The 14,612-nt window shown below is 40.6% G+C and overlaps 1 protein-coding gene across 1 annotated transcript in view; it reads right to left on the bottom strand.

Annotated features, from left to right (window-relative positions):
• The window catches only part of TENM3 (teneurin transmembrane protein 3), a 450,290-nt gene extending 438,416 nt beyond the window's left edge, over positions 1 to 11,874 (bottom strand). The window contains exon 1 of the mRNA XM_052661270.1: positions 11,643 to 11,874. Within this exon, the coding sequence (XP_052517230.1) occupies positions 11,643 to 11,874 (232 nt within the window). The remainder of the gene's footprint in view (positions 1 to 11,642) is intronic.
• Between the last annotated feature and the right edge of the window lie 2,738 nt (positions 11,875 to 14,612).

The following is a 14,612-nucleotide window of genomic DNA, read 5'->3' as shown; positions in this document are numbered from 1 at the left end:
ATGCAAAGAAATAGAGGAAAAGAACAGAATGGGAAAGACTAGAGATCTCTTCAAGAAAATTAGAGATACCAAGGGAACATTTCATGCAAAGATGGGCTCAATAAAGGAGAGAAATGGTATGGACCAAACAGAAGCAGAAGATATTAAGAAGAGGTTGCAAGAATACACAGAAGAACTACACAAAAAAGATCTTTACAACCCAGATAATCATGATGGTGTGATCACTCATCTAGAGCCAGACATCCTGGAATGTGAAGTCAAGTGGGCCTTAGAAAGCATCACTACGAACAAAGCTAGTGGAGGTGATGGAATTCCAGTTGAGCTATTTCAAATCCTGAAGATGATGCTATGAAAGTGTTGCACTCAAGATGCCAGCAAATTTGGAAAACTCAGCAGTGGCCACAGGACTGGAAAAGGTCAGTTTTCATTCCAATTCCAAAGAAAGGCAATGCCAAAGAATGCTCAAACTACTGCACAACTGCACTCATCTCACATGCTAGTAAAGTAATGCTCAAAATTCTCCAAGCCAGGCTTCAGCAATACATGAACCGTGAACTTCCTGATGTTCAAGCTGGTTTTAGAAAAGGCAGAGGAACCAGAGATCAAATTGCCAACATCCGCTGGATCATGGAAAAAGCAAGAGAGTTCCAGAAAAACATCTATCTCTGCTTTATTGACTATGCCAAAGACTTTGACTGTGTGGATCACAATAAACTGTGGAAAATTCTGAAAGAGATGGGAATACCAGACCACCTGACCTGCCTCTTGAGAAATCTGTATGCAGGTCAGGAAGCAACAGTTAGAACTGGACATGGAACAACAGACTGGTTCCAAATAGGAAGAGGAGTACGTCAAGGCTGTATATTGTCACCCTGCTTATTTAACTTCTATGCAGAGTACATCATGAGAAATGCTGGACTGGAAGAAACACAAGCTGGAATCAAGATTGCTGGGCGAAATATCAATAATCTCAGATATGCAAATGACACCATCCTTATGGCAGAAAGTGAAGAGGAGCTAATAAAAAGCCTCTTGATGAAAGTGAAAGAGGAGAGTGAAAAAGTTGGCTTAAAGCTCAACATTCAGAAAACGAAGATCATGGCATCTGGTCCCATCACTTCATGGCAAATAGATGGGGAAACAGTGGAAACAGTGTCAGACTTTATTTTTTGGGGCTCCAAAATCACTGCAGATGGTGACTGCAGCCATGAAATTAAAAGACGCTTACTCCTTGGAAGAAAAGTTATGACCAACCTAGGTAGCATATTGAAAAGCAGAGACATTACTTTGCCAACAAAGGTCCGTCTAGTCTAGGCTATGGTTTTTCCTGTGGTCATGTATGGATGTGAGAGTTGGATTGTGAAGAAGGCTGAGCGCTGAAGAATTGATGCTTTTGAACTGTGGTGTTGGAGAAGACTCTTGAGAGTCCCTTGGACTGCAAGGAGATCCAACCAGTCCATTCTGAAGGAGATCAGCCCTGGGATTTCTTTGGAAGGAATGATGCTAAAGCTGAAGCTCCAGTACTTTGGCCACATCATGCGAAGAGTTGACTCATTGGAAAAGACTCTGATGCTGGGAGGGATTGGGGGCAGGAGGAGAAGGGGACGACCGAGGATGAGATGGCTGGATGGCATCACGGACTCGATGGACGTGAGTCTGAGTGAACTCCGGGAGTTGGTGATGGACAGGGAGGCCTGGCATGCTGCTATTCATGGGGTCGCAAAGAGTCGGACACGACTGAGTGACTGAACTGAACTGAAACTAAATCAGAAACTGTGCCATGCTTGTACCATGCCTGGAATTCATCCTGAATTGAAAACCAGCCATCAGGACAGAGTCAACATAAGCAACAGTGTCTGCCTGTCTAGGAAGGTGTTTTTCCCTCTCCACTCCTATGGTTCCAAGACAAGGATGATCTTTGCCTTTGATCTTTGATGATTTAAAACTGGCAGGTTTCCTTTCATAACCCCACTGAAATGCAAACTAATTTGTTTTTTTAACTTTCTTCCTAAGCCAAAACTTCAGTTGTACATTCTTGCTTTAGGAATCAATGTAGTGCCTTTAGAAGTTGATAATGGATCAGTATATACTTTTCCATGAAAACAATACAGAGGAAGCCCAGATAAAGCATGCAAGTATATTAAGTCATCTGGATAGAAGAACACTCCAGTGTGTGACGTCAATATACAAGCCTACCTTTTTGAAAAAAACAATGTGTTCGGAATTCCAAATAGGCATTGTTGCTTCTCCCAGTCATTTCCTGCTTACCAAGCTGGGAGGAATGTCCTGAGCAAATCACTGGTGGTCACCTGGTTCATGAATGCTCAATGAGTGGAGCAGGACACAAATTGTGCAGGGGGGAAGCGGGATGAGCTACTGCCCTTCTCAGATTAATAGGAAAACCGATGACCTCTTCATACGTTCACTGACCACTTGAATTTGCTCTTCTGTGAATTGTCTATTCAAGCCATTTCCCCTTGGGTTGTCTTTCTGTTTTGCATTTGCAAAGTTACTCTTTGTATATCATATATATGTGTGTATACCTTTTATCTGTCACATGGATTAAAAATATATTTCCCAACATGATAATTTTGTTCGTGGTATTTTTACTTTTATTTATATTTTATATGCAAGATTTTAAATAAAAAATAATCATATAAGGCTTTTCTTCTGCGCTTTTAATTTCTATTAGAATGGTCTCCTCTATCCTCGGGATGTACACAAAGTCCCTGGGGCAGGCTGTATAGATTCACAACCACTTTTTCCTTGCCTGCCTCTGTTATAGAAGCTGGAAGGCAAAAATAGTAAATGTTCCCTCTTCTCATGCAGCTAAGTGTAGCCAAGTATAACAAGTTCTGAAAAAAGAGATGCAGGAAGATGTCTCTGGGGAGTAAAAAGAAATAGTCCAATGGAGAGAAGTGCTTCTCATCTTGGCTTTTATTCTATTTCAACAGGAATATGAAAATGCAGCAAATATCTGGGGATCTGTGGGACAAAGGCCACATGCGAAGGATGACTGAGCAAAAAAAAAAAAAAAAAAAAAAGGCAGAAATAATCTGGGTCCTTGATGGCATCTTCGAACCCTAGACAATCTACCTTTGGACTTCTTGCTTTGTTGGAAATAATTCTGTTAGGTGTTTGAATCATTGTTTTTGAAGCTTTCTGCTACTAATGGATCAAGTAATTCCTACTTTATTCTGTCTCTCAAATGAACTTCTAGAATTCTTGCTGCTTTATTTTTTACATTTGTCTTTAATCCATCTTAATTTATTTTTGAATATGCTGAAAGATATGGGTCCAATTTTATATTCTTCCAGATGGATAGCCAGTTGTGCCAGCACCATTTATCAAATTACACTGAATAGAAAAGCCATTTTTTGTTTTATGCTAAATTTCCCTATATACTAGGATCTATTTCTGAAATTTTAGTCTACTTCACTGATCAACTTGTTTTTATTTATGCCAGTATCTTATAAATGTGATTACATGGCTTCCTAGAATTTTTTTAAATGTATGGTAAGGGCATTTTATTCTCACTTTTGAATATATTTTTGGCTATTTTTGACATTTATTTTTCCAGACAAATTTTAAGATCACATTTTCAAATTAAACATAAGCCTTGACTTCTATGCATTTATTTTGGTAGAACTGATATTTTTATGATGTCTATCTTCCCATTTGAAAACACTGACTCTCTTTCCATTTAGTCAGATCTTGTTTTATGTCTCATAATAATATTTATGGAGCTGTTCTTATTAGGTCCCATACAAGTCTTGTAAAATTTATTCCAAAGAGCTTTATAGTGTTTGTTGACATTGTGGTAAGACATTTTTTCTGACTTCCAAATTTAGCCAATGATTGTTTAATAAATATTTAGAAGTGGTATATAACATGCATCAGGCAATTATTCTATTAATAAGTAGTTTATATATATTAACTCATTTCATCCTCCATAAGCTATAGATTGAAAGCTAAAGCACAATCTGCATAGAAGAAAACTGAAGCACAGAGAAATTAAGTAATTCATTTAAGCAAGCTACTTGGCCAAATTGGGTAACTTTCCATGCAATTAATGAATGAAAGATGTGGGTCTGAAACCCGTATCATCTAGATCCAGAATCTATGCTCTTAACTATCGTGCTACATACACTACCAGTGGGGTCTATATATTTATCTTCTATTTACCCAAGTACCAACTTGCTTCAAATATTTAATGTTTTTTATTTCAAACGGTTTTTGCACATACAAAGTCAATCATGTATTCAACAAAAGTGCTAGTTTCAATGTTTTCCAAAATATATAACAGTTGTTTCATTTTCTTTTCTTATACAATTGCTAAAAAGTCTAAACAATTTTGCATAGTAATTGTGATGGTAGATGAGCCTTTCTTGTGTTACTGACTTTAATGGAAATGGTCCTAGGACCTTACCCTTTAAAATGTTGTTCAATTTTTTTGATAGATTATCCTATACAACTAACATATTAATGTGTTTTTCCTTCTTGTTTACTTAGTGAGCTTTACTTTAAGAAGGAATAACTTAAAAATTTTTACCCCAAACCACTTCATCATCTAGTGATAAGATCATGATTTTCTACATTGATTTATTAATCTAATTATGTTAATAGATTTCCTAACATTGAAAAAAATCCTTGCATCACCACCAAGGATTAGCAAGCACTTGGTTATTAACCTAGTCCAGACTATTATCCTTTTATTCATTTCTAGATTCTTACATACAAATATTTAGAATTTTTAGGTACATATTGAGAAGCAATTTTGGTCTAGATAGCTTCTTTTTGTACTAAGTTAATCAAGTTGTGTTATTAAGGTTGTGTCAATATCACAATATGAATTTGAGTGCTTTTCATCTTTGTTTTCTTTCTTTTTTTGGTGTTGAATAACTTTCTTAACTTTACACTTGCCTGTAGTTTGAAGATTACATAAAATTCAGCTAGGAACCTAGATGGTAAAAGTGAGTCACTCAGTGACTCAGTGAACCCATGGGCTGTATCTAGCTAGGCTCCTCTGTCCGTGGAATTCTCCAGGCAAGAAAGCGAGAGTGGGTTGCCATTTCCTTCTCCAGGGGATCTTCTCGACGCAGGCATTGAACCCAGGTCTCCGGCATTGCAGGCAGGCTCTTTACCGACCCAGCCACCAGGGAACCCACAGGAAGCTATCTGGTGCTTTTTAATGACGTCCTTTTTAATCACCTTTCTAGTCTCTTCTGAGATGATCCATTCTGACGAGTTTTCTCCCTGTTTTGAAATAACTTGGGGTTGATCATATTTTATAAAGAAAAAATAAATTTCTCTCGATTTAAAAAAACGCATTGTTCGGAGCAGATCCTTTTAGTTGTTACAATGTCTTCGGTGTCTCTCCTTATTTTTGATCTCGTTATTCTGTAACCAGGACCATCAGATGCTTTCTGGTTTCTTTGCCTTTTTAAATGATCAACTTTTTGTTTGCCTCTAATTTATCATGATCATTTACTTCTTCCCATTTTCTTTTGGTTTCTTTTGTTCCCAGATATCTCACATCTTTCTAAGGTACATAGTAAAGAAACATAGTAAGTTTCTTTTTGCTGGTCTTTTTAGATCTGTTTCTGAAGAAGATGAACTATAATATTCCATAGTAAGTATGTTTTAATAATCTTCTTTCTCCCAAAAGCTTTTGCTTTGTAAATGTAGCTACTATATTGTTTAATGTATGCATTTAAGAATGTCCATCCTCTTGTCTCTTATCTTTTACTTACTGGTCCTCTTTATCCTGTTTAGTATTCTTAATTGTCAGTTCCACCTTTCCCGATATTAATACTGCCATTCCTACTTTATTTGTTTGTATTTACCTAATATCTCATTATATGTATCTCTTCATTCTCAACCACTTTTTACCCTCTCAAGTCTGTTTCATATAAGTACCAGTAACACATATAAATCAACTGGATAGTTTCTATAAAAATTCAGTGTATTTTTCATTTCATGTAATATGTCTTATATAGAGTTCCCTTTTTCCATCTTGTTTTATGATTTTTCCTGATTTTACTCATTTCCTCTTTTTCCTTGGAGCTGTTTTTGCTCAAGTGATCAGACTGCTATTCATTCCTTTCCCCCCTGCTAATTAGGTAAGTCTATTGTGCTTTTCTTCATTTCACTAATGACTATCTTCCCTTTCCTGACATTCATATTCAAATACTTAGTTTTCATTATTACATGAATGCAAGATAGCATTTTTGCATGAACGCAAGAATGCAAATTATTCCCTCCGCTAAAGCTCTATTCTGTAACTGTTTCTCCCCTTTCTCTTTGGATGAGATTTTTGGACCACTTAATTTCTGTACTAGTTTCTTCCAGCTATTAGATTTTGCTAATAGGGAAAGAGTTTTATTTCTAGTTTTTTTTTTAAAGGTTTCCCTTATAGTGGTTCTTGTACATTTCACATTTGCTCTACCATCATTTGGGACCTGAAAGGTGGGGGACTCAGGATGGGCTACTGCCCTTCTCAGACTAATAAGAAAACTGATGACTTCTTCATATGATCACTGACCACTTGGATTTGCTCTTCTGTGAATTGTCTCTTCAAGCAATTTCCCATTGGGTTGTCTTTATGCTCTCAGTTTGTTGAAATTGCTGCACCCCCTTTGGAGCTTTCATCTGGCCCCACAAGGAAAGCACTTGCATCAGCTCTGACCATCAGGACCTGAAGAAGGTTCTAGATCTCATCTGCACCCATATCACTGCTCAGCTCAGGGGAGGTAAAGAGTTGGCCAGAGATGGGAGGATGAGGCACCATTCAAGCCACCCTTATTCCAGAATCCTGGATGCACATTTACAGGCGGGCTCACACTGCTCCTCTAATGTCCTTTTGTTTCACGGAAGAGCGTTCTGTGGTAATAGAAGGGGCTAGCATCTGGAATCTTACATAAAAGATGGACTGGGACTCAGGATGCAAGTCTCCAAGGAAGGGCAGCGGGAGGCTTCTGGGCTTGTGGGACCTACCTACTGGCCTTGGACCCGCCATGCTTCGAGGTGAGAGGTCATGTCCGTGGGAGCCAGGGACTGCTGATGATGAGCAGGAAGAGAAGGCAAATTGTGAAGCAGCAGTGAGGAGAGTGGAAAGTTTCCGGGGCCAGAAGCGAGCGGTCAGGAAAGCATGTGAGCCACTCTCAGAAGTCAGAGAGTGTTGGTCTGTCCATCTACCTCTATCCTTCCCTTCCCTACAGTATAAGTGGATTCTCTATTTTGATTTCAGGTGTGGTACAACCACAGACATAATGCTGTCTGCTTTTCAGATATAAGAACAGATAGCCTTCCTTCCCACTGATACTGTATAACAGAAGAGTAAATGGTAATCTTTTCATTTTAAAATCCTGAGATTCACAACCTCAAACCTGATGCCTGACTAACAGATAACTACTTTGGGTTAAGATTATCTCAGAGGTGTTTTTCTTTTCTTTTTCTTTTTTTTCAGGCTTATAGTTCTGTGGAACAAAAAAGTGTTCCCATTTCTAGATGTCACCTCATTTCAAAATTCACCTTCAGGGCCAACATTCCCGTTGGATTGATGAGCCTTCTCGTGTGGTCAAGAACATTACAGGCAATGTACATAGCGCTGAAAAGAAGATATTTTATCACTTCTCTAAAAACTGGGGATGATCTTATGCAGCTGTTTCATAAGAAATGTGTCTCACATCTGATGGGATAAATTCCTTTCAAAGATGAATCAAAGAAAATAGTATCCAAGATGCCAAAGAACCCACTATTAGCCAAACTCCAACACACCTACAGTGAGCTCCACAGCTGCTAAAAGGACAACTCTTTCCATCACCCAATAAACCACATGGAGAGATTTAAAAGGAGAGACAGAAAGAGATCTGTGCAAGATCCAGTCAAATTACACTTTACTGTGAAAAGGAAGCCATCCTCAGGTTTACAGTATCTAAATAGAACATATAACTTAAAAGAGTCACCTGGCAGTCAGTAAAGCCATAAAAATGATTAAAACCAAGTTTGAGAATTGACCATAAAATTGGTTGATAAAAACAAGGAAATTATATTTCTGTTTTTTTAAATAGTTGATTAAAATTACGGTATTTTTAGATTTGATTTTTCTATGTAATTGAATTAATGGGTTGTTGTTGTTTAGTTGCTAAGTCATATCTGACTCTGTAGCCTGCCAGGCTCCCCTGTCCATGGATTTCCCAGGCAAGAATACTGGAGTGAGTTGCCATTTCCTTCTCCCGGGGGTCTTCCCAACCCAGGGATCTAACCTGCATCTTCTGCACTGGCAAGACGAATTCTTTACCACTGAGCCTCCGGGGGTGGGGGTGGGTTCTCTCTTTATCCCTTCCTCCAGCTGAAGGCACACTTTCCCAGGTCATTCAAAGAAACGGGTTTGGACGGACAAGATGTTTTAGAACTCCACAGACAAGCTCAATTAGCATAATTCTTTGGAAGGGATTCAATAATCTTTGGCTACTATTAATATTTTTTAATCTTTCATTTTTATTATGTGTATGATGTCAAGAGCTGTGGCAGGAAGCACATTTTGTCAATTAAATAATTAATCCCACAGCATAATAGTCAGGGAGGAAAAACTGACATTTGTCAGGTTCAAAGAAAATGAAAGCTGGGGAGGAGGTTTCATTACTCTTGCTTGGGAAACACATAATCTGAGAGCAGATTTGACTTGTTCCTTTCCTCATCTACCCTTCCTGCTACAAACATTCCCTGTATCAAACCACAGGGAAGAAAAAGCATTTGCAATAGTTCTCTCCCCCCGCCCCATCCTCATCCACCCAATCACAAAATCACGTTCAGTTCAGTCGCTCAGTCGTGTCTGACTCTTTGCGACCCCATGAATCGCAGCATGCCAGGCCTCCCTGTCCATCACCAACTCCCAGAGTTCATTCAGATTCACATCCATTGAGTCGGTGATGCCATCCAGCCATCTCATCCTCGGTCGTCCCCTTCTCCTCCTGCCCCCAATCCCTCCCAGCATCAGTCTTTTCCAATGAGTCAACTCTTCACATGAGGTGGCCAAAGTATTGGAGTTTCAGCTTTAGTATCATTCCTTCCAAAGAACACCCAGGACTGATCTCCTTTAGGATGGACTGGTTGGATCTCCTGGCAGTCCAAAGTACTCTCAAGAGTCTTCTCCAACACCACAGTTCAAAAGCATCAAATCTTCGGGGCTCAGCCTTCTTCACAGTCCAACTCTCACATCCATCTATGATGTCTTCAGTCTCCTCCTTTCAGTACCATCAAAACTGGCTAAAATTGACTGCACGAAACTGCAGGGCAAGGATGACACTAGATTGCCTGCTTTCTGCTTTAGCAAATGCACAGAGGTTAGAAGCCTGAGCACTGGAGGTAGCACCCGGGTTCAAGTCCCTGTGGGGCCCTCACTGACCATGGGATCTCAATGCTCCAGGCTTGACTGTCTCAACTTGTGAAAGGATCCTGCCCTCAGGCCCCACCTCCCAGGGTGCTGGGAGACTTCAGTGACGGTGCACACACCTCCCAGCACATAGACGGCCGCGAGGTAAGGAGTCAGCGCCTCAGCTATAAATAGCGATGCATTCCATTTACGTTTTTCATACGATCTGATTTATGAACAAGTCGAGTGCGCTGTAGCACCAGCACACGCTGCACTTTCGCTTTTCCTTTCACTTCTCTTAACCCTCCTCGCACTACGCCCCTCAGTCTCTCCTGACAGGAGGCCTCTGTCAGCTGCCTGCCTCTCTGTCTCTTTCCTCCGGCCTCTTCCTGCTCTAGCCCTTGGCTGGCAAGGAGCCGGGCAATAGGACTGCCTGGTCCCCTAAGTCTAAGGTTCCAGGGTTTCCACAGATGGTCTCACCGTGTCATTAACAGTCTGCACTGGATTAACGCTGCCTGGGAGGTGAAAATTGCAGCTCGCGATTTTTAACCTGTTAAGCATCCTCCTCTCTGCCAAAAGAAAACGGGTACTTGGGGTGGGGATGTGTTTCCTGGGTGCATAATGCCACATGTGCAGCTTTTTTCTCTAATAGTATTCCACAAGGTATTTTTTTCCCTTATAGGTCACTACACAGTTATTTTTGTTATAAAAGGCAAGACTTCACCAGGCTCCCATTGCCTGCATGTCTACAGTACCTCCTATTTTTGCAATTGGTGAAAAATATACCCTGATAATCTACAGTAGCTGTATAGACAACATGAAACAAAAAATCGGGTTTAGAATGATCGCCCATTGGACAACAAGCTCAAGACCCTTAATTTAGCAATAGTACCTATCTCAAATGTGTGTTCCATATTTCCTTTAAAAACTGGATTAAAACTGTTAAACAATTTTGCCCTCTTTCACGCAATTTGATACATGTAATTAGTAAGGCAGGTGGGGGGAAAAAACTTAGTAAGGAAGTAAGTGGGGGGAAAAAATCTCCCTTTGGTAAATCAGATAAGTCTTCTTGACATAAACTGGTTTTAGGTGAGGGAATGATATTTCAATCTAGTTAGGATGGCTCTTTCCACAATGCAGAGAAGAAAAAAAACAACGTGGAAAATTTTCAAATTTTTTAATGATTTGTTGCAGTATTACTTTTTTCTGAAATTTGTTCCTGCTCAGGATCAGACTGAGTCACACTTTCTGTAAGGTGACTGGAAAAGAATGAATATATTCTTTATTTTGAAGTTTATTTTTCCTCATTTCTTGATGCAGTTTGCTAAGTGACACTAAGCTATGGCTAAATGTACAATGCAGGAGCAAGGAGATTTTATTAGTAGTAATGTTGCACATATCTCAAGACTGTGGTAGAAGAAACAAAATGTCTCTATGTACACTTCCCGGGTTCAGATGGTAAAGAATCTGCCTGCAGTGCAGGAGGCCCAGGTTTGTTCCATGGGTCAGGAAGATTTCCCTGTTCAGAAATGGCAGCCCACTCCAGTATTCTTGCCTGGAGAATTCCATGACAGAGGAGCCTGGTGGGCTACAGCCCATGGGGTTGCATAGAATCAGACACAACTGAGCAACTAACACTTATGCTAACTTTAAAGAAGCTACTGTCTTTAATGGGTGGATATCAGAAAGGTTAGGATTGTGAGGTCAAGTTACAGCAGTCACTGTTTCACTGGTTGAACACACAGGCAGAAAACAAGAGTGTAAAAATGTTCAACAAATAAATGTGAATGATCAAACCATAACAGATTATGGGAAACTAGGATGTTTTAACCTTAATGCCCTAGATTGCCTTTGAGCGAGAAAATGGAACTCTTCTGAAGCAGGTTCTCCTATAAACAGTCAGAAACAGCTGGGCTGGATGGATCAGGAGGTGATCCGGAGGAAGAATAAAGATGGGTTTCCTCACCGACAGTTCTGTTCTCCCTACACCAACTCTAACTAGAAAAACACTGTGAGCATCTTCCTGAGCCTGGAATTTTTGCTCCAACACTCTGACTGTGTGCAGGAAGGACTTATGTCTGGGGCTCCGTATGCCCACGGGTGGCTTTCCACCTCTAATGCGGAAGACTCTGGGATCACCTAACTCTCAAAGTCTGAATCAGACGCTAGAACGTCAATCTAAGAAAATAATCATGGCATCCTGACACCAGCAAGTTAGCGCGAACTAAGCGTGCCTGCCGTTTCACTTGGACAAGGACCTACCTACCTTGTCTGGAGAACTCATCCGCTTCTCTGTGAACCAAATCCTTTACTCTGTTTCCGTAAAGCAGCCGTGAGGAATCGTGATCAAAAGCTTTCAGGGTTTCGCTGGAGCTGTAAGACTTCTGCGTGGGAACCCGGCACTCCTCGTTGTCCGCCGAGGAGTTCGTATAGCGCCGCTCCTTCTCCCGGCGGTTCTTGGTCAGCGAGCAGTAGGGCCGCCGTTCCTTCACATCCATACTTCATTCCTTCCCGGGGCACATCAGTCCTGGCTGTGGCCGGGTTGGCTCAGGGGTCCATCCTCAGCGGTCTGCCTGTGGAGATAAAAGGTTGGCATGATATGAGCATCAGCTCAGTTCAGTCACTCAGTCGTGTCCAACTCTTTGCGACCCCATGGACTGTAGCACGCCAGGCTTCCCTGTCCATCACCAGCTCCCGGAGCTTACTCAAACTCGTGTCCATTGAGTTGCTGATGCCATCCAACCATCTTATCCTCTGTCAGCATTATATTCATCTAAAACCCGACGGCCTTAACCTGGAGAATGGTGGGAGGGAAGGGTGTTATTGCATATGGTGGAAACTCACTTTCCCCAAGAAATAAACACTGGTGAAATCAGTTTAAGGTGTCCTGTCTCATCAGGGGGTGAGGTGCACCTTCTGGTAATGAGTGTTATGAATCCTTGTTGAAGCTACTAGATCGAATCTTCACCTTAATGATGATCTAGTGGCTAAGTCGTATCTGACTTTTCCCACCCCATGGACAGCAGCCCACCAGGCTCCTCTGTCCATGGGATTCTCCAGGCAAGAATACTGGAGTGGGTTGCCATTTCCTTCTCTATCACCTTAATTACACACACACACACACACACACACACACACACACACAATAAGCTCAAGCTCGAATCTTGATCCAGAAGCTAGCTAAAAACTGGCCTCAATGTTTTCTAAATTTTTCACAATGGAAAAGTTTTCTCCTGTCTCATTTTCTTTATTCACGAAAAAAGTTTCTTAACAAAAAAAACAAAACTACTTTTATTTCTTTAATCTTTTTTTAAAGAGCAAGAGAAAATTGGGAGCTTCTTAGAAGTAAAGCTTTGTTAAGTGCACTGAACATATATTTTATTTTTTATTTTTTTAACAGACATTTCCTTCAAAGGGCACAGGTATCATGTGTTAAGGACCTACATGTCTTGACTGGTGGCAAAAGTGGACCCTTCTCTCCTATTCCTCTCCTTCAAAAGCATTTCCTCTTGAGAAAATGGATTGAAGCAGCACTATCTTGATATTTAAGGCAATTTGAGTAGCTAATTTGATGGGGTAGTTTCTTGCAAGGGCCAGTAGCAAGAATGAGTCAGAAGAAGCAAGGTGAGTAGTGTTTCTTTGCCTACCTACTCTTTCGTGAATTTCCTGGCAGGGGTTAAGGTAGGCAGAAAAGCCTCTGTCCCTGGAGATGTGAGCCCAGGAGAGGGAGAGTGGCCCAGGGCTGATCCACATTTTAATTGGTCCTCCTTTGTCTTTATTCTTTCTCATTTTGTCTCTCCTTTTAATCTGAAGGTCTGGAAAGGCCTTGTCTTCAGCTCTCAGGCCTTTCCGTACCCCCACTCCTTTCCTAAACTCACTTTATACTTAACTAATTCCATAATCAACTTGAAACAGTTGAGTCCCAGTGGCCCCCGGTCTTTCTCTGGGGTTCCACGTCCTTAGTGCTGGGACTCATATATAGCTACTTTCTTCCACTTATAAAGCCCTTCTCCCAGCAGTCTCTGCCTCTTCAACCTCAGCCATGAGGATGTACATTACCCTGCTCTTTCTTGTGCTTCCAACGTGGAGTCTCATAGCTAACTCTGATTCACTGACAGTGGCTCAGCTGACATCTGTGCCGACTGTCAACAAGTCTCAATTCTTTCTGAGCGAAATTACAACTCTTAATACTTTTCACTTTCTCACTTCTGCCTTCTATCCAGTGATGAGGAGATGGGGAAAACTCTGAGCTGGAATGACCCCAAAGTTCCAGAGCCTCTGAGTGAAAAATTTGGATATTCCTCCTGCCATCTCTCCAACTGAACTAAATCCCACCCTTCCCATACTGACAGCTACCCCACATGGGGTTTCATATGTCTCTGCTACGATTTGAGCTGGGTGCTTAAAAGGAGTTGCTAATATTTTAGCTTGGTTGTTGAAATGTATCTTGACATCCCTACCTTTGTCTTCTTTTTGATGACTTCTATTATAAAAAGATGAATATTTTTCACTGACCCCTTCTGATTTAAAAAGATGAATGTTTTTCACTGACCCCTGCTGATTCATTACTCCATTTTTCTCTTTACCAATCCTTCCAATAGCTTTTAATAGAAATTGGATTTCCCTTAATGTAGCTTTCCTTTCTATTTAAGACAATAAATAATTTCAAGGTATGGTGACAGGAGTATTTTTACACAATAGGATTAAAACAGCAACCCACCAACTCACTCTTGTTATTCCAACAAATAAAAGTTACTTTAGATAAATATTTATTGAATTACTAATACGCTGAGAACATACCACTGAATCAAACAACGTCCCTGCCCTCAGGGAACACATGCATAGTGAGGGAAACAGATACATTTTTTGTAATGCAGTGAATAAATATCCCTGAGTTAAAGGAAAATCTTGTTTCCAAAACAGTCTTGCTCTCTTTGGAGGAAAGGTTTATGTAGACTCTCATAACTGTACGATCATCAAAAAGCATTTCATTGACCAGAAAAAATTGTAACTTAAGCGTCTTTGGTAATAGAATTTGGGGATTTGAAGTCATCATAAAGGTTCCATCTCTTGCCCTAAATTGACAGCTTTTTAAAAATAAGTATCGCCATATATAGGACTTCCCACGTGGTGCAGTGCTAAAGAACCTGCCAGAGACGCAGGAGATGCAGGTTTGACCCTGGGGTAAGGAAAATCTCCAGTAGGAAATGACAACTCACTCCAATATTCTCGCTGG

Source organism: Budorcas taxicolor, chromosome 24, assembly GCF_023091745.1.
Source record: "Budorcas taxicolor isolate Tak-1 chromosome 24, Takin1.1, whole genome shotgun sequence".
Lineage (NCBI taxonomy): Eukaryota > Metazoa > Chordata > Mammalia > Artiodactyla > Bovidae > Budorcas > Budorcas taxicolor.
This window is presented reverse-complemented; position numbering and strand designations above follow the sequence as displayed.